At 34.8% G+C, this 22,835-nt stretch overlaps 3 protein-coding genes and 2 non-coding genes across 5 annotated transcripts; 3 read left to right on the top strand and 2 right to left on the bottom strand.

The window, feature by feature from the left end:
- Positions 1 to 1,015: 1,015 nt before the first annotated feature.
- LOC113782981 lies at positions 1,016 to 3,213 on the bottom strand. Its single transcript, XM_027328971.1, has 3 exons — positions 3,018 to 3,213; positions 2,817 to 2,876; positions 1,016 to 1,285 (listed from the first exon to the last, which is right to left on the bottom strand). Exons 1-2 carry the CDS (start codon positions 3,136 to 3,138, stop codon positions 2,827 to 2,829), a joined length of 171 nt encoding a protein of 56 aa, XP_027184772.1. The 5' UTR covers positions 3,139 to 3,213; the 3' UTR covers positions 1,016 to 1,285; positions 2,817 to 2,826.
- A 1,386-nt stretch (positions 3,214 to 4,599) lies between these two features.
- On the top strand, positions 4,600 to 5,200 carry LOC113782943 (histone H4). The gene has a single exon (XM_027328924.1). It carries the CDS (start codon positions 4,722 to 4,724, stop codon positions 5,031 to 5,033), a length of 312 nt encoding a protein of 103 aa, XP_027184725.1. The 5' UTR covers positions 4,600 to 4,721; the 3' UTR covers positions 5,034 to 5,200.
- Positions 5,201 to 5,284: 84 nt separating this feature from the next.
- Positions 5,285 to 9,596, bottom strand: LOC113782942 (UDP-glucuronic acid decarboxylase 6-like). Its single transcript, XM_027328923.1, has 13 exons — positions 9,494 to 9,596; positions 8,718 to 8,827; positions 8,365 to 8,451; positions 8,149 to 8,236; positions 7,635 to 7,726; positions 7,353 to 7,417; positions 7,191 to 7,279; positions 6,649 to 6,726; positions 6,401 to 6,494; positions 6,126 to 6,192; positions 5,984 to 6,047; positions 5,838 to 5,878; positions 5,285 to 5,706 (listed from the first exon to the last, which is right to left on the bottom strand). The coding sequence occupies exons 2-13, from the start codon at positions 8,805 to 8,807 to the stop codon at positions 5,521 to 5,523; spliced, it is 1,041 nt and encodes a 346-aa protein (XP_027184724.1). The 5' UTR covers positions 8,808 to 8,827; positions 9,494 to 9,596; the 3' UTR covers positions 5,285 to 5,520.
- Positions 9,597 to 11,300: 1,704 nt separating this feature from the next.
- Positions 11,301 to 11,372, top strand: TRNAH-GUG. Its single transcript has one exon. It is a non-coding gene; the product is annotated as a tRNA-His (tRNA).
- Positions 11,373 to 11,970: 598 nt separating this feature from the next.
- TRNAR-CCG lies at positions 11,971 to 12,043 on the top strand. The gene has a single exon. It is a non-coding gene; the product is annotated as a tRNA-Arg (tRNA).
- Positions 12,044 to 22,835: the final 10,792 nt, after the last annotated feature.

Raw genomic sequence — 22,835 nt, 5'->3', positions numbered from 1 at the left:
GCGACGAGTCTTGTAGTATTCCAGATTGTATTTTCAATTCGTATAGCTGGATTACTACTTTGTTCTGAAACAGATAAGAGCCTTCATATTTTTTTACTGTTGAATACAGTGAAGGAAAAAAATGCAATCGATTCTTTCGTCAATTTGATTGCCTTTTTCTTTCTTTCTTTTCACTTGTCCGGTTCTTGAACAAACAAAAGCACGGAGAAGTCGAACGTATTCACTCCGAGTCTGATTCGTTGCATTCTGTACAGCATCACTTTCATGGGGTTCTCAAGAACTTTCATCCGCGGAGAAATGACCAAGTAGAACAAAAGCTCCTTGCTCGGATATTCAGGACCATCTCTTGCAATCCAAAAATTTGCTAGAAAAGGAATTTAAAGATCTAACTCCAAAATTAGCTGGATTTTGAGCTGGACCAACCCTTTGTGTCTACCAGTACATGGTGCAGATTGCAGAGAATCACTAGAGAGTTTTGACTTCTTTGTATCCAGTTCTACAATTAACCATGCCCGAAATTTAGTTGCTCTTGAAAAGTTGAAATCTTCTTTAATGAAGCCTAGTGCAGTAGAATCTTAATGCAGTGAAACATTCACAAGAAAATTGTTCTACTCCGTACGTGCCTGCAAGAGGTTTTTTTTTTTTTTTTTTTTTTATTTCAAGATCGAAAGGCACACATAAATATCCAAATGGTTCCGGGACCAAGTTAACACAGCTAATGATAATTTCTCCTGCACGTATTGACTAAAACTGGTTGCACTCCAATAGCTCTCATGCTTGAATGAGCCATTCGATCACACACTGCAGCTCATGATGCATATTTTCACGGTATGCATGCAATCTAGATGGTAGGAAGTTTAAGTACTTCCATTTATGATTTCAGATAAGGCAAAATGGCATCACATTACCAATTTGCTTCTGCTGTTGTGCGTGCAAGACACAGTTCTAACTATTCAGAACTAATCTCGGACATGGGAACTGTTTTGCACATTACACATCGGTCACCTTCATAACAGAATCTCAATGCAGTGAAAGATTTCAAAGGTCATGTCTGAATAAACTGAACCAATAAAACCACAAAATCCCGAACTTTGCAGTATCAGTTTATAGAAACTCAAGCTAGTTTTGCACCCAGATAGGTTAAGAGAACATTTATGCAACCAGAGCCATCATTTTTTGATACTAGTGCTCAACAAATCCGGAAAAGAAAATTACAGAGATGAAACCCTTTCCAACACTGTAAAGAGTCTCCACTTATCAGGAAATCATACGTAAAGAAATTCACCTGCAAATGTAAACGAAACAAAGTCAGTAGAATGAAAAAGATCCAAATATTTAGTCCTGTCTAGACTGTACTTTAGAACATAAAAACTTAAAAGAAGAAAAAATCTGTTCACCAGCTCATAACTTAAATGTGAGATAACAATTATTAACCAGAATGAATACAGGAGGTGACGTTGACGATCAGGAAATGGTTTTTAGCTAACCAGAACACAAGAAGGATTAATCTTTTACTTGTAGATTATTTTACATCAAGGGGAACTTCTAGGTGAATTCATGTATTTAGCCAAATCAGAATACAATAGCCAAATAATCAGGACATCAGAGCCGTAAATGCAATTAAAGTTGAAGATTTATTAGAAACAAAAGCCATACATTGTAAAAATAGCTAGTGAACTTATGATGTACGACGAAAAACAGGTAGGGTAGCGACATCTCAAGTTGTCATCTAAAATATCACAATTACATGAAAAACGCTAATAATAAGCATAATTGCACATTAAGGAAATCATCTACCGCAGCAAGCTTCTGCATAGTTAGCATTTGACCTGTTCTTTAACATATATTTAGCTGGGAAAATGTAAATTTCAGAGTACCTTTGGAGCTGCTATTTATACTAGTTTTAACTTGTTGAAACTTTGCACACAAAATGCACTTTCCCTTATACATAACTTTCCCAGGATAGTAGCTTACTTCTTTAGTCATAAATAGCTAAAGCAAACATAATCATGCCCACAAGTGGATTAATACTTTCAGAAGATATTCCAGTTGCCACAAAGACGTTGCTCCTCGTGCAAGGCACAACTCAGGAACTTTTAACTGAGCAACTTCTCGAATGTACTCTCAACAATGCCTCAATTAGAGTCAGTTCAAGCACTATATTATATAAATAATCATGCATGAGGGCAAGAAACAACTCAATTTATTTCATTCATTGTAGATACCACTGTCATCATTAGTCTAACAAAACTGAGTAAAGAGCTTGGCAATGGGGGAATTTATGAACTCATGGGGCATCTTATACTTAGGTCAAGTATCTGAATGCTAACTCATAGGCAACGATGTCCGTCATATCATCAACAGTTTGGATTATTCGAATAATGCCACAAAAGTATACAATATGTGCATCACCCTGGAAAAATAATGATATGGTACTACCAACAACCATACACCAAGAAATGATGTAATCCGCAAACAATTTTGACTTCCACTTGCAAATAATGGGCAAATTGAAAACTAGGCGAGGGCAAGTGTGTGAATGTTGAGATTTGAGAACCAAACAATCAACCTAATGTTGCTTCAGTCAGTTACAATTAAAACAACGGCGCAATTAAGGACTCAAACTTTTCTCCAAACGAACGAAGAAAAGAGAAAGATGGGCACACTCGAACGAAGAACATAGAAAATAAACCAAACAATGTAAGAATCAAGAGCCACGATTAAAATAGTAACGAACAAAGAGAGTTCGTGGATTGGATCTAAAATCTGGAAAAGCTTTGCTAGGGCTAGTTTAATAGAACAGATAACGGACTTACTATTTTCTAATCAGTGTTTCTTGTGCCTCTGCACAAACGGAGAGTTCTTGGCGTCCTCCTCTGCCAGATCAATCAATCATCCCACCAAGATAATTAAAAAGTAAAAGTCAGGCACAAAAATTATGAAGATAATAGAAAATGAATAACAAATACAAAATAAATACAGGAAAACAGCAAGAGGGTAAAGGCGGGCGGGCTGACCGGTGAGGCTGAGGGACAACTTAGTGATGATGGTGCCAGTGACAGCGAAGCCGACGAGGAAAGGCCAGCACCGATTCCATTCTCTCCTGAAAAACACCGGCCACGGATCAAATTTCCTCATTTCTCTCTCACTTCTCGATGGAATTGGAATACACTCAGGTGGTCAGCTGAAAACTGGTAATGAGACTCCTGCGAGTTGAGACGGGAGATAAAAAGACCCACAAGTAGTTAGTGAAAGGGCTCAATTTAGCTTCTGTATTGGGCTGGGCCTCAAATGGATTTTAATAAAGTCAAGTTTGACGGAGACTGGGCCACATACCATTTGCGTACCAAAGCTTAAGAGAAAACTGTATACTTTATGATAGCTACTATGAATCAAGAATATTCTTTTTAAAATTCCAAAATTTATTGCTAGTAGAATTTGTCTAGAGGTTTTTTTTTTGAGAATATTCTTTTCAAAATCCCACGAAATTTATTGCTAGTAGAATTTGTCTAGAGTTTTTTTTTTAAAAAAAAAAAAGAACTTGTCTAGAGGGTAATGGACCTCAAAATTATTTTGCATAGGAGATTATTTGAAATAATATTTTAAGAAAAACGTTTTAACATCTTTTTTGATGTGATGTGTATGATATAAAAAGATAGTTAAAAAGATAAAAAATTATTTTAAAAAATGTTTGTGATGTAATTAAAAAATTTTTTGGCAAATAAACCTCTATCCAAACACACCATGTTTCCTTCCATTTTCAATCAAAATCTAGGTTTTATAGCAAGTGATGTTGCATGTTAGCCTAACGAGATTCTTTATATAGGCTATACATAAAAAAATCTAAATGATTGTGGATAATGGCCTGACATGCAATACAAGTTATGCATGCATTACCTCTCTTACCTTAAAATCTTCAAACCTTAATTTATTTGATTGTTATGCGACTAGGTTGAAGTAACGAATGCTTTTGGACTCATCTCTTGTGGCATCTAAGTAATTAGGAACATTAGCTTGGATATTTCTTCATTTTGGTGTGGAACTAGCAATTTTTCAACATAAACTATTCTCTTGATGCTTAATTATTTTACAACTACATTTAAGGGTTATATCAATGAATTGCAACATGTATATGTGTACATTTGCACTTCCAAAATATCAATTATCCCTAAAAAAAGAAATGCTTTCACCATGGGGAAATGATAAATTTCAAAAAAATGTTTTCGAGGTTTAGAGGCTTTGGAGCAACTAGTGGCATCATGCAGTCACGTGGCAAAAGGCAAGGCAAGCAATGGGATGCAGGGAAAAATGATTTAGGTAATCGTAAATTAATATGCCTCCACGTCAAGGATCAGCCTTGGACCAAATTCGAGGTCCCGCAGTCATCCATCAGGCGTAAATCGCGCTCAAGCTACTCGGCCAGGTCATGGATCCAGATTGAACCAAAGAAATAGCGAAATATCCACCGTCGATTTGAACCAAAGAAATAGCGAAATATCCACCGTCGATTTTCGCCTGAACCATAAAAAATCAAATAGTAAATGGAAATTCACAACTAACCGCCCAATTGCCCAAAACTAAAAATTAAAACAGCCGCCAGAATTTCAAGCCCCGCTTTCACCTTCAGATCCCTTTATATAAACGAACCCAGTCTACTTGCCCAATTGCCACAATCAACAGAAGTTGATAACTTCCAAGTCACACAAATATTTGTGGAGAAAATGTCAGGCCGTGGAAAGGGAGGCAAGGGATTGGGCAAGGGAGGAGCAAAGCGCCACCGTAAGGTGCTCCGAGATAACATTCAGGGCATCACGAAGCCGGCAATTCGGAGGCTGGCTAGAAGGGGTGGAGTGAAGAGAATCAGTGGGCTGATCTACGAGGAGACCAGAGGGGTTCTCAAGATCTTCTTGGAGAATGTGATTCGCGACGCCGTCACTTACACAGAGCACGCTAGGAGGAAGACCGTCACCGCCATGGATGTAGTTTACGCTTTGAAGAGGCAGGGCAGGACTCTCTATGGCTTCGGTGGTTGAATTTTGGGTGGATTGGCCCGCCCCTTTGTCTTTCCTTCTTTTTTCCTTTATTTTTTTTGCAATGGGTTTTTAGGTAAACGGGGCGCTACTTTGATCCGGTTGGGTTTGATCAATGTAATTGAATCAAGTTTCAATTTTATGAGAAATTCAGTTAAAATTCAGTTAGTGTTTCACATTGGATAGACCTTTCTTTCGCTCTTTTATTTAGTATTAGTTTTCCTTTAAAAAAAAAAGTCCATCTTCGGACCAACTTCAAAACCTTTTTCTGTTCAACTAACACAATGGCCACATAAAGGCATAAAAACCATCTTGAGTCTCAAACATAAGGAGGCCAGTCTGACCACTCACATTTTCACTAATTTATATATTATGACGCAAATTTTGAATGTAGCTCATTCTCTACAGCTTAAAGCGCGAAAAGGGATGAGGCGGAATAATGAGGGATATATTATGACATGGACGTATCAAGTGTTTGAACAAGTTTAGTTCAATTCTTTCGGGAGATCTCAAGCCTCTTTCGGAAATCATCCTCCATGAGGGGAAGGCCTTCTCGTAATTTGACCTTTGGCTCCCAGCCTAACAGCTCCTTGGCTTTTGTGATGTCTGGTTTTCGCTGACGAGGATCATCAGGGGTGTTTTCAACAGTGATGATCTCCACTTCGGGATTGATAAGCTGCAAAAGCACAACAATTAATTAGATTTACTAAGCTATCCGAGTTAGTTCATTATGAGCTTAAAAAATGTACAGAAGTAGCTTGAGAAATTTTTTTTTTTCTCTTATTCGAGCATGAGTCAAGATGCTACCTCCTTCACAGTCTCCGCAAGTTCGATCATAGTAAATTCACCTATTTGAAAACATTCGGCAACACGAGAAAAAGAGAAAGATGGAGTTAATAGAAATGAGAAAGCATGGACAGAGGAAATATTAAATTAAAGTTAGAGCAAATCACCTGGATTGCCAATGTTAACAGGACCAGTGTGCTCTCCCTCCATAAGACGAATCAGACCATCAACCTTCACGATTTGAATTATGGATTAGGCATCAAGGCAAAGTCAGACATGATAAGTGTGTAGTTCAGTAAGGATGCATACCATGTCAGAGACGTAACAAAAACTTCGCGTTTGTGTACCAGGCAACTGGACTGTCAACGGTTCATCGCTGTGCATGTGGAGGAAGAACAGGTAGTGCATTTGTGAGTAAATTTAGCAGAAATCTCAAAGTTACATGACTATCATCTTGCAGATGGCAAACATTAAAGCACTCTTCCATTAACATTGTGGACAATCAACAAGGTAGAAAATGCTTTTGCAGTAAGACTTGCAAAGGTAAATTGAGGAGCTAGGAGCTACGGACTAAAGTAACATACCGAATTGCTTGAGCTATGAAATTGCTGACCACCCTACCATCATCAATATTCATACGAGGTCCATAAGTATTGAAGATCCTAGCAATCCGTATCTCTGCCACATAATTACAGTTCCACATCAATTACAAATGCGTTACATTAGCACCATTTCAATAGCAGTTAAACAATGCATTACATTGGAAAAGAAATTAACTACATGTTGAAAGTTTTCCATGAGCAAGTGGATCTAGAGTGAGCGGGGAACTTACCAATTCCATGCTGTCTATGGTAATCAAACATTAAAGTCTCAGCAACCCTTTTCCCCTCGTCATAACAGCTCCTAACTCCTGCAATTAACATAGAGGCAATAAGTACGTGCTTTTCTTTGCATGATCACATTCAAATAAAACCAGAGGCATGTTCTTAGCATGTTTGATGAAACTCAGGCTACAGTTCCATAGATAAAGCAGACAATAACTGTCTTTAGTCTGAACTTCCAAGGAAAAACCAAGCGATGCAGAAAACCAGTTCTAAGCTAGGGAGTTTAATATTTAGCTATTTCAAGAAATTCTGGCGTGAAATATGAATCACTGTTCTACAACATCTATAATTCTACACACTTTGAGCCAGAAAAATCAGTTAGCAATAACTGTAGCAATTTCAAGAAAAAAGTCGTAATTAAGCACTCGCTCATTGACTGAAGTCATGAGTACTGGCAACATACAAGAAATCAAATTTTCCTCAAGTATCAGTCAATTAGTGGGTTAGCAAATTCATCATCAAGAACTAAAAGATAGGTTGATCAGTATACCAATTGGGTTAACATTTCCCCAGTAGCTCTCAGTTTGAGGATGCACTAGAGGATCTCCATAAACCTCAGAAGTTGATGTCAGCAAAATCCTGTGGCAAAAGCAAATATAATGAAATGTGGTTCTACCCAACAAATATAGAGAGAGGGGAACTTGAAAAGTACCTTGCCCCAACACGCTTAGCAAGTCCCAGCATGTTAAGCGTCCCAATCACATTAGTCTTGATCGTCTACCATGACAAGAAAAAGTGAGAACCAGAAGAAGTTAACAATGATGAAGTCACAGCTGTAAAAAGTCTATACGTGAAAACAAGTTTGACAAGATTAAGCCATAAAGACCAATAAGGAGGAGGAAGGAGAACTCCCTCAAAGTGCAAGAATTAGTTGAGTAGCAGACATACAGGCCACAAAATAAAAATGTTGACGGAGAATATCCTGGTTACAAACCTTCACAGGATTGTACTTGTAAAAGATAGGGGATGCAGGACAAGCAAGATGGTATATTTGATCAACCTCAACTAACAATGGTTCTGTTACATCTGCAAATCATAAAAATAAAACAATTAACATTCCTTACCTGAAGTGCCATCTAAAGTATCTTCAACTCAATGAAATATATTTAAATCCAAACACAAAATGGAAACAGGATATAACATGTGACAGACTTTAAAACCAAGAAGAAAACGATTAGCATCTCCATATTATACGAGCAACTGAAGAGGAAGAACACCTAAATCGGAAACCCTGGTTCCAGAGTTTGTAATGGTTGAGGAGATATGATCCATGGTTGTTCAAAGTAGTATTCAGAGTCTCCACAAACATCAGATGAGAAACATTATTTATCACTCTCATTTTTGATATTGTTGAAATCACTGAAAGCATAATAATTCAAGAAAATCTGGTGCCTAATATATTAGTTTCTCATACTAAGGATATTATAACTATTAAGACAATAGCATACCATGACGAATAAGCTCAAATCTTGGATGTCCAATCCATTGCTTTAAGTTGTCTTTTGACCCAGTAAAGTAGTTATCCACGACAATCACCTAGTGAAAATCACAGTAAATTCTAGTATAAAGACCAAAAAGAACAAATATCCAATTCCTACAGCCCGTTAAATAGCCATATCCTAATACTAACTGCTGCAAAAAACAGCATGAGCTAAGAATTTCACCTCGTTTTTCTCATTCTGCATTAATCTGTCAACCAGGTGAGAGCCTATGAATCCAGCGCCACCAGTTACCAAAATTCTCATATTTGCCTGTTCAGGATAAAAACAATTTCCGTATGACAGCCAAGAATTAACGGAGAACAAAAGAGAAAGGAATCTGGAGTAACCATCAGACAAAAGAATTGGATTGAAGTGCACATGAACGTGCATCCAACCACAGGAACAAAATTAATAAACAGTCAAAATGTCTTTAAAACTTTCAAATTTCTACTCTATCTTATAATGGTTGTCTGTTTGTTCTATGCTTGTGCCCTCCTAAAAAATCCACGATGAAGGTGGTTTACGCATATTTTTACCTGAAAAAATTTGGCATTTCTCAGAGGCGAGGGCTCCGGGGGTGGTTTTGTGGTCACATGGTTCTCTCCGTTTGAAACTTCCTTGGCCATTTGTTTCACTTCTCTACTTCCTGAACCAAATCCAACAAAACCCAAAAATGGCCATTTAATTCCAGTCAATCCCAATAAAACATAGTAATTCTGGTAAAGTTTGCATCTTGATACCAATTCAAACAATGATCTAAAAACAATAATAACGACGAAAAGAAAAACAAAGGAAGATTTAATTGCAATCCCCAACTCGTTCCCACGGAGAGAAATTTGAAGCTTTGATCACCTGATAGAATTCTCAAGAATGTAGTTGTATTAACAAAAAGCAGCAATCGGCAAAACTTGAGCTTTGTGCTTATATAACCGAAAAACTTTAATGCTCGACAGCAAAATTCAGACAAACAACAGACATGAAAAGCATGCATTAATAATTGGCTCCACACCAAACTGTACCAACCTTTGAGAGAGACAGAAAGATTGAAAAATCTTCAAGATCACGGCAACGAGAAAAGAAAAAAAAAAAAGAACCAGATTTAAATGTGTGTGTGAAGAGCGTGATGGAAGCTTGAAATAAACGAAAGTGTAGTCCCACACCTGACGATTTCAGATCTAAATCTAAACAAATCAAGTGTCCCAAACATGTCAAAATGTTTAACAATCACGTTGATTGCATAAGATCATTAAGAATAGATTGAATACAAATTAAAGAACAAAAAGGGTTAAACCCACAACGTTTTGCAGTTTACCTCTGTTGAGTCTGAATCAGATGAATTCTGAGGTTTTAAAACGTAGTCCTACGTTGATGTCTCCACGCTTATAAACACCGCTTGCGAAACTGATGCGGTGGCGGGTCCCGTAGAGCAAGAAAGAGTACAGTAGTTTCCTGTGTTCGGCCAGTTAGGCGATTTCTTCTTCGTAAGCCGTCTAATTTAGTCAAGGTGGGCCACATCTTCATACTATCGGAGCGGTGTATAAATTTCTTTTTTTTTTATTACTTTGCAGGGATAATATCAGAAACCTCCTCTGAAGTTTTTAACTATTCCACTGGCCTCCCTTTAAATTTTGAACATTACATTAATCACCCTTAAGATTTATTCTCTTATAATATCTAAATTCAATCAACAATTAAAAAGTAATGTTTAGCAGAGAAAAGATAATAATATGATCTCACTATTGCTCCTTATCTACTAAATTGTTTAATTAAATTAATACCGACCCAATTATTAAAGAAAGCACTAGAATTTGTTATTTATTATTAGAAATTAAATCACATATGATATCAAAAATAGTATATTATTCAATAAATTTCACTTAATATAAGATCTAAATTACTCTTTTCAGCTACAAATCTATAGTCAAACATAATTAGTAACAGATAATTAAAAATTTTGTAATCAAAATATTACAAAGAGCAAATTTTAACATAAAAAACTCAACAACTAACCTGAATATATTGATAAGAATATTTATGATGTTAAAGTTTGTTTTCTGTAATATTGGTTGCAAAGTTTTTGATTATTTGTTGTTGATCATATTTGGCAATGAGTATGAAAAGAATAATTTGAATCTTGTATTACGTAAAAAATATAAAATAATATACTAATTTGGATGTTATATATGATTTGATCCCTATTGATAAACAACAAAATTTAGTATTTTTCTTTAATATGTAGATTGATATTAAATAATATAATAGATGATGGGCAATGTTAAAATCATATTATTTTCTCTCTTCTAATATCATTTCGTAGGTATTGGTTGGAGTTAAATATTACAAGATAATTAACTTCATGAAGTTAGCGCAAGATGATTTCTAAAATTATCCCTACTTTGTATTGCAGGAGATGATGCAAGCGGTGATCTGCCACGTAGGCTGCAGTTAAATTTGATGCATTAGCAAGATTAATTTGGGTGATTATGGGTTTTAGACATTTTTGGTTGCTCGGGCGATTGGATTTATTGCGAGTTAGGCAAGCCTGTAATTGCAGTGACGTAGTATGCACCACCTATTGGACAGCAGCTGTCATCGTCTTGGGTGATTTCATGTTATCTGCTGTGTCATTTACACGCAAGTTATATACCAAATTGTAACTTTCTTCCCTTTTTAGGCTGAAAACGTACGAATAGGATCTTATTTGATGAGGAAATTTCTATCAACTTAATGAAATATCTGAGAGAATATATATGCATGTATTAAGGACAAGCGCCAAAGGAAAGTCTTCATGATGTTTGTTAATACACTACAAAAGTTTAATAGCTATTAACCAGTATGAATCTCGTATTATTAGGAGAGGATTGGATTGAATAGTAAAGTGTGAGAAATTATAAGCATGACATTTTGGATTCAGGATTTGATGATAATTGTGGCAGAATATACGGACACAAAGATTAATTCAGTGGCTTTGCTAGTGATTCTAAATTGGAAAAGGATAAGAAGCTGATTTTATTAGCACTGAATATCATCAATTTACTTTTAGTATCGTCGTTAGACAATCTAGATCTAATAGATTACTTATTCCTTGTTAGTAAATTTAGCAAACGAATGTACAAAAAGTGGCTGTAGTTTAGTGGTAAGAATTCCACGTTGTGGCCGTGGAGACCTGGGCTCGAATCCCAGCAGCCACAGATACACTTTCTTATTTTTCTGCAGTGCATTTTTCTAAATTCCCAAACTACCCTCATTCATCAGCCTCAGTTCCGGAAGTACCCCTCTATAAATTAGCAATAAACCCTGGGCTATACTCGCTAACGTTTGCGGTTTGCTCTCTTCATTTGCGACGCGAGCGTGATTGGTTTACGAGGACGACGTCGACGTCCGCGGTTCACCGGAAACTCTTGGCCTTTTATTTATATTTTTATCATCGGAAAAAGGTATGACCACTAGCGATCTGTCCTTCCGTCTATTTGTATGAAAATCTCGTCCATGCGTCCAATATTTTTAAATTTTTTCCCTCACGTAACGAATAAATTACTAGACTCTCTCATATTTTTGAAAGCAAAAAGAGTGGAGACAACAAAAGGTTTTGGATGTATTTGCATTTATTAGCTTCAGTTTGGAACCATTTATGACATTCGTAACTGTCTTAGATCAGATGATGATAGATGGGGTGAAAACTGAAAACCGGGCTAAAAGTTCAGATCTCAATTGTCACTTTCTTCCATATGTATGCTGTTTTCTTCTGAATTGAACCAAGAATTCCATTCCAATGCAAAATTAGAAAGGGATCGCATAGCGGAGTGGATATCGCGTTAGACTCCGGATCTAAAGGTCGTGGGTTCGAATCCCACTGCGATCGCCTTCTGCTTTCCGTCTTCTTCTTTTTTTTTCCATCTTTTCTCCCTTTTGAATTTGTCTATTCTAGTTCTTCCTGTTTAACTATCAGGAATTCTCTTTTTTTTTTTTTTGGGGGAAAATGACTTTGGCCAATAGCTGTGTAATATGTTTGTGTATTTGCTAATTGCTACTTTTTTTTTTACCCTCGTTATGGAGCAGTTGTTTAACTCAGTCACAAGAGTAGTGTCAAACCTCGTACCTTCAGAGAATTGAGCTGATTCAGCTGCAATTTCTTGTATAAAATGATGTTATTACGTTCATACACATTCAGAAAGATGTGTGTCAAAGCTAGCTTCTCGTGTCTATTAGATGGGATAAGTTAATCAAGAATAGCTCGTGCATCCATTTTTCAGGAAAGGAAAAAAACGAAGAAACATGTATATGATGGATTATCTTAGTATTTCTTTTGACGTTATGATGACAATTATTGAAGGTAAGGATGTTGTAGGAATCTTAGAGGTGGGTTCTTGATTTTGATGTGTGATTCATATATAATGAGATAGGGATACATTATTGAGGACAGTTGCAATAATTCTTCGATCAGATTTTTACTTCCTATGTGAAGAGTACGATGAGTCAAGGGTGGCATTCTTGATGGTTGCCTGTTTTGTTTAGATACCGTGGCCTTGTGAAAATAATATATTGATTTTCTTTAATAATTGTTATTTAGAGTCTCCAATCAACGAAGATTGTGAGAATCTTGTGAAAGAAATACCCAGTTTTGTTGTGGAATAGATTAAAAATGAGTTGGGTGCATTGACACTATAGGGCGTCTATTATCCATGTCACTTCATTGTCATAGGGGTTTAAGAAAATGATGAATGAATTGGTACTACGAAAGGGTAGTTGACCAGAAGTAGGCATCTGAGTTTTTTTTTTTTTTTTTTTTGTTGGGGGGGGGGTGTGGAGGATCTTGTCTTTTGAGGGAATTGAGGTAGCCATTTTGAAAAACAGAGGATTGTAAAAAGCTGGGAACATCATGAAGAGTTCTTGTAGTTTGCAAGTTGCTCCGTGTTCTTATTTATTTATTTTTTACGTTTCCAAGCAAAGGTAACAGATTTTTCTGACTGTCATGGAATTAATAGAGCAAGCATCATTTTACTACGTCCTTCAATAAAGTACTACTTTTGACTGAGATAACCATCTTAACTCTAACGCTAAATAATTGTCTTGAATATCTGTTATTGCAGTGATGGATGATCAGACTTTGGGATTCTTTGCGAGCTTTCTCGGCGTGTTCATATTTCTTATGGCTATTGTTTACCATTACGCTATGGCGGAGCCAAAATACAGAAGCAACTAGACCTTCATCGTCTTCGTAGAACAAGAAAACTAGAACTTCATCGACTCCAAGAAAAAGAAAGACCTGTACTTTTTGTCTTATGTGTGAAAGGTTATTAGGAATTGGCAGGTCTAATTGAATTGTGTCATGATACATGATGCTTACAGCGTTCTACAAACTGGCATAATCTTCTGTTCCCAAATTGGCCATGTTCCGAGTATGGTTGTATCTTCGTTTGCATCTATTTCTATATCGCGCGTGAACAGCCACGTTTAACTTGTCTGCTGTAGTTCTCTTTGTCAGTAGTTCTTATTTCTTAACCTTCAAATTTTGGCTAACGCGGAGAAGCACGCGAATATCAACTGCTAATTCAGAAGCTTTCCGGGGATGGCAACTACAAGTGGGGCCAACATTTCAACATTGTCGGTAAGTACAAGAAAGTAAGAAACCAAAGTTTGCTCTGAACAAGTAAATTAAAAAGGAGTGGAATCGAATCGAGTTAAATTTTGAGTTCAAGCAGTGCTACTCGAGTTCGATTTGATTTGAGTTAATAAGTTTGAACTTGAGTTCAATTCGAACTCTATCTCGATTTTAGATTGACTTACTCGAATTTGATCGTATCAATTTCATTTGATCTCAATTTAAGTTCAATTCAGCCCGATCAATTGAGAGATATGACTTGTTAGTTTGTAAATGAGTACACGTTGAGTAATGTTTCAAGACTAATGAGTTCACGTTAAATAATGCTTTAACTTTTTTTTTTTTTAAAAAAAACAATTCCATTTCTTTTTGTAGCTTGGTGCACAATTTTTACTCAGTCAATTATATTTTTGAAAAAAATCAATCAATTAGTAATTACAACTGAATTAGAGAAGGTTGTAAGAATAAACCTCCCTTTGCTCATTTCTTTTTTTTTTCTCATAAGAAATATGACGAGTTGACTCAGATACGTTATGGAGAAAGTTGGTTGACTAATCATGAGAGTTGGTTGATGCTATAATTTTTTTTCGAAGAGGAAAAACTGCGCCATTTATTTCTTGTAGGAAAATAAATTTTCTTGTTTTCAACAAATTTTATCTGAAAAACCACTTTACTTTTTTTTTCTTTATGATGCTTTATTTTCTTCTTTGTAAAAACTATAAAAGATATTAAGTGGTATTAACAATGCCCTATTAATAAATCAAGCGCTCATTGCTTTTCATTGGCTTGTTTAGCATTTAGTGTACGTGACCTGTTTTATCAATTAGCAGTATATTCAAGTCTCATTTGTTGCTCTCATTGCATGGTGAAAAGATTATTTCTGAACGGTCAAGCCGAACTGACCTAATACGTCCTCTTCCCGAGCGACGTGACTTTGTGCTGTATTTTTCCTGATACACACACTAGACAGGGCTTTTTCTCCCAGAATACCTCCGATGATTAAGTTAGTTTTTTGGAAAATGAATAATGGAAATGAAAATAGTAGAGAGTTCTCTCCCTTTATTTAGGAGGGAATGATATTTATAGAAGATCAACCGGAGGGAAGGATGGACTTGATGGTGGACTCCAATTCCCTAGGATCTGACAGCCTGTGTGTCCTGTCTGTGTTGACAAGATGTAGCAGCGGTCAGATCTCGTCAAACGTCATGTCTTTCTTTCATGTAGATGTTGGGGGTCCCTCAAGGTGTCAATTATTAGGGACAATTCATTAATCGAGACACTGAGGGGCTCGGCATTTCATTGAGGAGCCAAATTGATACAACCTCGGACCGAGGTAACTGGAAATACAAGAAGCCCCGGTCCTTTCTTTATAGCGGTAGGGTCAAGGTGACCGTCGTCACATGGTATTATTAAATTCTTTTTCCTACTAGTTTGAAGAAATAAAACAGTTTGAAGAACATATTAATTGTTTTGTAATATTGAAGTGATCCTTTCAACTGGCCATGGCAGTGGGTCTAAGGATTGTGGCTCGTTCGATCAATGTATCATTTCCATTCGACACTCTTTAAGCTGGTTTGTTTGGATAGGGTATTATTTGAAATATTATTTGAAATAATTATTGTAGTACTTTTTGTGATGCGATGTATGTGAGATAAAAAGGTAGTTGAGAATATAAAAAGGTGAGTTGGGAAATGTGTTTATGATGCAAGCGAAATATTGTTTGAGATAATAGTGCTATCCAAACACTTAATGATTACCACTGCTTTCTTCCTTCACTTCTTTCATTTGCGACGGAAAAGAAGTAATCCTAGTATATTAGTCTTCATAAGTGTGTTTGGATAGAAGATTATTTAGAATAATTTTTAAAAAATATTAAAAATTTTTTGGTGATATGATGTATGTATGTGACATTTAAAAAAACTAGATAGAAAGATTAGAAAAAAGTGATTAAGAAAACACATTTATAATGTAATCGAATAAATTTTTTCCATATAAGATACCATCCAAACAAACTTATTAACTATCAGTAGTTAAATATTTTGTGTTTAGGAAATATTCAAATATACTATTGTTCATTAATTATAAAAATATGATTAGTTTTTTCTATGATTAATTAATTTTTTTACATTATAAAAAATGTAATCAAATTTTTTCTATGTTAACAATTTATAACCTAACGATTAGATGCACGTGACATGTGTAAATTTTTTTTTTATTTTGGTAAAGTTTAAAATTCACATTCAAATTGTATGAAGTTATCTTTTTAAAATACCCATAAGTGTATACACCATTCATTTTTATCTTGGATGCGTCGCCCGCTGCCACCTTGGCTGGAGTGTTTCGTCCGCAAACACTTTACCGGGTCGATTAACCAATAACCATGCCAGTTTATGACGATTAATAGTAGTACTTCAATATTTTATCTAGGAATAATTATTTAAAACGTCGTTCAGATTTTTTTAAATAAATTTTTTTATCTTTCATTTTTAAAATATTAGCTTTACAACCCTTTTAAGTTTAAATCAATAAAATTTAGTCTTAATTTAAATTTTTGACCAATTTTTACTTTGAATTCATCAAGTAACTCACACTTGATCATTTTTTATTAGCAAGAAAAATTAGATACCATTTGTAATTAAACAAGTGATCCATCCATATTTAAATTTTCATATAAAAAATGAAATTTGATCCAAACTATATTTATTTTTTCTCTAAAAATGTATTATCTAATCTAATTCATATTCGTTTCTACCTCTAAACAAGTGAGAACAAGTCGTTTTATACATGAAAGATGATCACATGTGATTATGTCGTAATTTCAGATTAAAAAAATGTTCAAAAACTTAGGTTGAAACAAAATTTTATTGATTTGAATTTGGAAAGGACGTAAAATTAATATTTTAAAAGTGAAGAACGAAAAAAATTTATCTAATAAAATGTAGGGATCATTTTAAACGATTTTTCCTTTTATCTATAAGTACCTCTTTGGCATTATATACAACTAGTACTTCTTTGGCATCTTCTGTTAAATACTAAATTTGATTTTTTTTGTTGCAATTAATCTTCAACTCCAAAAAAAAAGAAAAAAGAATAACAACTGAATGAATGAATTGCAGACTAGTCAAATTAGCTGGGGAAAGATTAAAATGGTGGGCATTATCGGGTAGAAAGAGGATTGAGGAGAAGAATATATTGGTTAAACCAACATTTAACCGAGCAAATCAGTTACGTTTCACCATCAAATTTCACTCCTAATTGATTTTTTTTTTACATATAATTTGGGTGGTTGCCTTTCGTTTCTTGAATTTCCGAGTGTACGTCCAATAATGTTCATGTATTCCTGTTCCTTTTAATTTTCCCTGCTGAGACTTGAACTCCTTCACACAAACAGAATAGGTGTTTATATGTGCCTAAAATTTATTGTCTAAAATATATATTATTGGTTTTACCCACTTTTTTATTATATTTTTTTTACCCATTAGCACCTAAACGTTTCTTTGTCTGGTCGGTGAGAGCCACAACAGATTGAGTGGACCCAGCATCCTGTAGCGTGGAAACCTGGAAGGCACCCATCATCCCCCGCCTTTGTTTGCTTCTGAAGTCCCTAGAAACGTGTGATCTTTCAGGCTTGACAAATCCACTATATGCCACTGGCCATTTGGTCCAGTGGTCATTACCCTCTTTGGTGGTGCTGGAGGTCAGGGGTTCAACCCCTGCCTCCCTCAAATTTGCCACAATATGTGGCTGGTCTTAGTTGACCATCTCCCCTTGCCCCTAGATTAGGCTAGTTTAGGTTATAGGACATTTATCGTTACAGACAAAAAAAAAAAGAAGACAAATCCACTATATAATGCATATAGCCTTGATGCTCAAGAAAGAAAGAACACTAAGATTGAGAGAGCAAAAAACTGTTGAGAGTTGAAAGTGAGATGGATATTCTTGGCCTGAGCCTTTTGGAAGGGTGCGTCATTACTTAATATTGAAATGTTGAATTCTTTTGGACTCGTTGTTCTTACTCGTATTGAATGAATGAAGTAGATACTCAGATTCAATTGCTCATTATACATATTGATTTTATGCTTCTAAGTTAAAACAAAAGCAAAATTACTCATTAGATTTAGGGATAATTTCAAAAACCTCCCTTGAGGTTTTCGACAATTTCATTCGACTTCCTTGAGGTTTACATAATTACAGAGACCTCTCTTGTTGTGATAAAAAGACAATAATACCCTTTATTAATTGTCAACTTATTGAAAAACTCTATCAAATATTAAAAATCTCTCATCGATTATTAACCAATAATTCAAACCATAGTTTTTTTAATTTAACTATCTATTTTCTTTCTTATATATTTATATTTCTTTCAAATCCATTTATCTATTATTATCAATCAAATGTGTACTGTCGCTACTAATAAAATCAGCATACACACTAAATCACAAATACTTATATATCTTAGTATCTATTCCTAATCATCGATTTTCCATTATTAGTAAATAGTTTCCTTGCGCCCATTTTTATTTTCAATTTTTGATAGGTATTAGCAAATTGAAATTGTCAAATGACAAATTGATTGCTAATTTCATTATCAAATTAGATGGAGATGAAGATAGTGACAGTGATAAAAAATAAAAATTAAGGATAATAAATAGAATAGAAACTAAATATAAGTTATGCTATTATGGTTATCATGAAAAAAAGTGTTCTTGTTATATATTTATAACTGCATTGTATTTCTATTTTTGATTTACAATTATTGATATTATTCCTACAGAGGAAATTTGATTGATTTTGAACTCTGTGCCAATGGAATATATTGAATATTAATATTAGTAGTGATGGTTTAGATTATTTTGTATTAAAAAGGTGGCAGTCATGAAATTGAAATTTAGGAATATTGATGAATATTGTAGTATATTAAGTAAAATCTGATATTGTTATGAGATTGTAGGTAAGTTTTTGGGTATATAATGTAGCATTTTATAGTTGATACAATGGTTTACATCGAAAATTTTAGGTAAAAGAGGAACATTAGAACAAAGATAAGTGTTTATTTAATGGTAATTTAGATGTTGATCAGTAGGTAATAGTGGTAGGAAATACAAATAAATGAAATAGAGACAGTAAACCATTTTTTTCTTTACATTTTTGCTATGAATTATAACTCAAGGGTATTATAGAAATTTTGGGAAAAAGTATAAACTTTTGGATCTAGAATGTTACTTAAATAATGAAAATAGGGGAGATAAATGTAATTTTTAGAATTTGAGGGGCGCTTTATGCAATTGTTAAAAATCTCAGGGGAGGTATTTGTTATGTCAATGACACCAAAGAGATATTAAATGAATGAAATTGGGTATGGATGGAATATAATGAAATAAAGCCACTTTGAGTTTCCTTCTTAAATGAGGCATGGAAGGGAGCCACTACGAAGAAATTCTGGGTGCTACAAGGAAGCTTCTAGCTCATGGTGAGTATTCATCAAGCAACTGAGTAAGACAAACAAACATGATTAGTAAAAAGCTGAACAAAAAAGCCCGAAAAAAAGTTGGAGGCAAGCAGTGACGGAGCCAGGATTTTTTTTTTTTTTTGGGCCAAAATTTTTTCCTAATAAAATTATCTTAATATATTATGTTCAAAATAATTTTCTTCTATTTAAATATATGACATCTAAAAATATCAAATATTAAATTTAATTATAAACGTATGTCTATTCATAAATATGCGGTACAGTCATAACAAAAATTAACAAAAAAGATAATTTTTGATTAAATATCTTATAACATCACAAACCATCCAATTTGTACATTATGAGAAGATGCTCTCCAATATGTCACCTATGCTATATATATATATATATATATATATATATAACCATGTAATATAAATGTAACTATTTTCAATTGAAAAAAGATAAAAGTTATGTTAACATACTTTGAAATTTCAACATCTTTTCTGAGAAGTAAATTGAGCTCTACGCTCTTTCATAGAACTAAATTCATTTATGATTGAATCATTGCTAAATTTTTCAGCAATTTCCTTTTCTATATACATAGTTAGACAATCATTTAAGAAATTATCTTCCATCTTGTTTCGGAGCTTTGTCTTGATTGTTTTCATAATTGAAAATGCCCGCTCTGTAGTTGCAGTTAATACATGAAGAATAGGAATAAGTTTAATCAATCTGTCAATAAGAGGATATATCACTGATTTTTTTTGTTTTCACCAAACCTTGACATAACTCATGAATACCGGATAATTCTTGCAATTCAGGATGATTTGGAATGTCGAACTCAAAATGTTGAAGTTCTATTTTTAAACGTACTAGTTCTTACTCCATAAAATCATTCGGATAGAACTTCTCTGCAAGTTTACAAATATCATCAATCTTGAACAGCATAAATCTATTTCTAGAATCTAATGCAGTGCTCAAAACAAGCAATTCCAAGGTATGATCATTAAACCTGCTATGTAACTCTTGCAATTGATAATTAATTATTGCAAGAAATATATCCACTCGATGACTAATTCATGTATATAGATATCAACTCTCATAATATAAACTAAAATTGTAAAAATTTAGGGGAGACCAATTTTATTTTACACACATATTATGAATTAAAATTTTCAAAACTTAGAGGCCATGCCCCCTCTACCCCCCTTGGCTCCATCATTGGAGGCAGGTATGTGGCAATTATTTTGCTCTTCCTTCTGTGTACGCAGTTACTTAATAACGAAACGCTCAATTCTTCATAGAAAGTCATTTTTCCTACTCCCTACTGAGTCAATTAAATAAATACCCAAATCAAATTAAATTGTTCATAACCAGAAAGTGTATGCATTGCGCTTTTTTGATGATGGAAGTCGCTTGTTCGCGGCGGTTGGTGACAGTGTATATGAACTCAGTACCGCTGATTTCCAGGTATTTTCCAGATTACTTGTCCGGATGACTTCACCTACTTAATATCAAAATAACAATTAAAAAAAAATGTTGCCGGCGTTGTTATTGCCTGATGTTGCAGAACAAAAGAATTTTGTTTGGGGTGTTTCGTTGTTGTCGTCTATGTTTGATGACTTGACTGCCATTTATTTGATCAATGGGAAGGATATTGCGAACGTTTGTTTCTAGTTGTGGATGACTTCGATGAATCAATTTCTTAATATTGTTCCTGTTCGTTTATATTTGCATTGTAAGGGTTCCAGTGAATTGCCTATTCTGGTTTTTTTCCGATTCTTTTGTCTTATGATGTGGAATCCATTTTCATGCCTAAATCTGAGAGAGAATGTTTACGAGCAATCTCCATGAGTCATTACTCATATTTTGGTTGTTCAAGCTGAAACTAAGGGAAATAATTGTTAATCCAGATTAGTCAGGATAACATGTTAGTTTGGGTTGATTTCAGATGATAATAGTCGTACGGCACTAGTATGAAAAGAACATGATTGCAATCCCGAGAAGAAGACTTCAAACTTCTAGTGGCAAAATAGTCATTTGAACATTCTGATCTTAATTGGGTAGTATTTATTGAATTAATAGGTAATCAGGAACTACCACCAACTACCACCACCCTAACAGCGTAACAAGCTTCTACCTGAATTCGTTTGACTAGATGATGTACACTTCATCTGGTCATAGAGTGATGTTATGGGACTTAAGATGATTGCTTATTTATTGCTTCTTTCTTTCATTCTTCTCCTCTATTTTTTTTTTTTTTTGGTAAACAACAAAAAAGTCCCCTGTGGTATAGCTATCATACAAAAAAATTCCCTCTGATTTCATAGCATACACGTCGATACCCCATGCTTTGAATTATTGTGAAAATTCGACGGAAATCGTCAAATGTACCGCTTTTGACTTAAACGCACTGGAAATGCGCGTGTTTCTTGCGGACAAGAGATTTCTACCACAAACTTTCAGCTGATATGCCTTCGTTACCCTTCAGTGACTTTAATAAAAAGAGGGAGACATCAAAATTGAAGGCTCGGCCTTCATTGACTTTAATTCTTTTAGCTGATATGCTCGGCTTCAGCCAAAATTGAACGATTTCCATACATCGAGAGTAATCAATCAAGTAGAGGTTGCAAGCCAGCAAAGGAATTGCAGGAAAGTGGAGAATCGATGTCTTCCTCAAGCTCTCGAACAACCAGCGGCAGAAACGGAGCTAGAGGTCTGCGATACCAGTATAAGATATGTAATTGTGGAAGGAAGGCGAAGCTAAAGATTGTTGAGTCGGAAAAGCCATCGAAAGGAATGTTGTATTTTGTGTGTGAAAAAGATGAATGTCGGTTCTTTTCATGGTGTAGTCCAATCTACAGAGACGAGCCAGATCGAGATGCACCTGTCCCCGTAGTGAGCCAGCATGTTCAAGAAAATTCGTATTTGGGTGGCGTGCTCTCAAAACTGGAAAATTTGGACAATGAAATGAAGAACTTGAAATTGCTAGTTGGAGGTTGTGTTATGGTAGTTATTTTTTCTATTTTATTGTTGTTGATGTCTACCAGATAAGATAATGGTAGGCTGTTGTTGATGATGTAGTTCTTCATCTATCGAATTGCTAGTTGGTAGGTTGTTGTTGATGTTTTGGCGTTTTGTTGCAGTGAAAAGGAACGAAATTGTTAATCTGTATTTTGGAGTTTTGTTCTGGCAATCTGCATTTTGAAAACCCCCAAAAATGAACAAAATAAGCAATTTGAAGTTTTGTTTGGTAATCTGCATTTGAGCAAGTGTCTTGAAAATGAACAGAATTGCAGCAAGTACTAGTTGGAGTTTTGTGTTATGTTATCTTTTCCGGTGGTGTTTTGTTTGATGTCTACCAACCGAATAATGGTCAGTGTTGGACCAAAAGTTCAATTCAAAGTTCTAACTACAAATCATCTTACCAATTTTACCGCTTCCCAATTGAAAAACTACACAATTCTTGAAATTTGGAAAGAAATATCGGCTCGTAGAATTGTGGGATGCCATCATCTTACCAATTTCCAGATTCATTCAGCAACTACAACTTACATAGTTGACAGAAAAAGAAGCCAAAAATAAATGTAGTTGCCATTT

This window comes from Coffea eugenioides, chromosome 9 (genome assembly GCF_003713205.1).
Source record: "Coffea eugenioides isolate CCC68of chromosome 9, Ceug_1.0, whole genome shotgun sequence".
Taxonomy (NCBI): domain Eukaryota; kingdom Viridiplantae; phylum Streptophyta; class Magnoliopsida; order Gentianales; family Rubiaceae; genus Coffea; species Coffea eugenioides.
The sequence above is the reverse complement of the archived record's forward strand: the minus strand, read 5'-3'. Positions and strand labels throughout refer to the sequence as shown.

Coding starts and splice junctions, on each gene's coding strand:
- LOC113782943 (XM_027328924.1), top strand. CDS start 4,722: ATGTCAGGCCGTGGAAAGGGAGGCAAGGGATTGGGCAAGGGAGGAGCA.
- LOC113782981 (XM_027328971.1), bottom strand. CDS start 3,138: ATGAGGAAATTTGATCCGTGGCCGGTGTTTTTCAGGAGAGAATGGAAT. Junction 2,877..3,017: donor GTTGTCCCTCAGCCTCACCG/GTCAGCCCGCCC, acceptor TTGATCTGGCAG/AGGAGGACGCCAAGAACTCT.
- LOC113782942 (XM_027328923.1), bottom strand. CDS start 8,807: ATGGCCAAGGAAGTTTCAAACGGAGAGAACCATGTGACCACAAAACCA. Junction 8,237..8,364: donor TGCAGAATGAGAAAAACGAG/GTGAAATTCTTA, acceptor GATTTTCACTAG/GTGATTGTCGTGGATAACTA. Junction 6,193..6,400: donor TTCATAGCTCAAGCAATTCG/GTATGTTACTTT, acceptor CCACATGCACAG/CGATGAACCGTTGACAGTCC.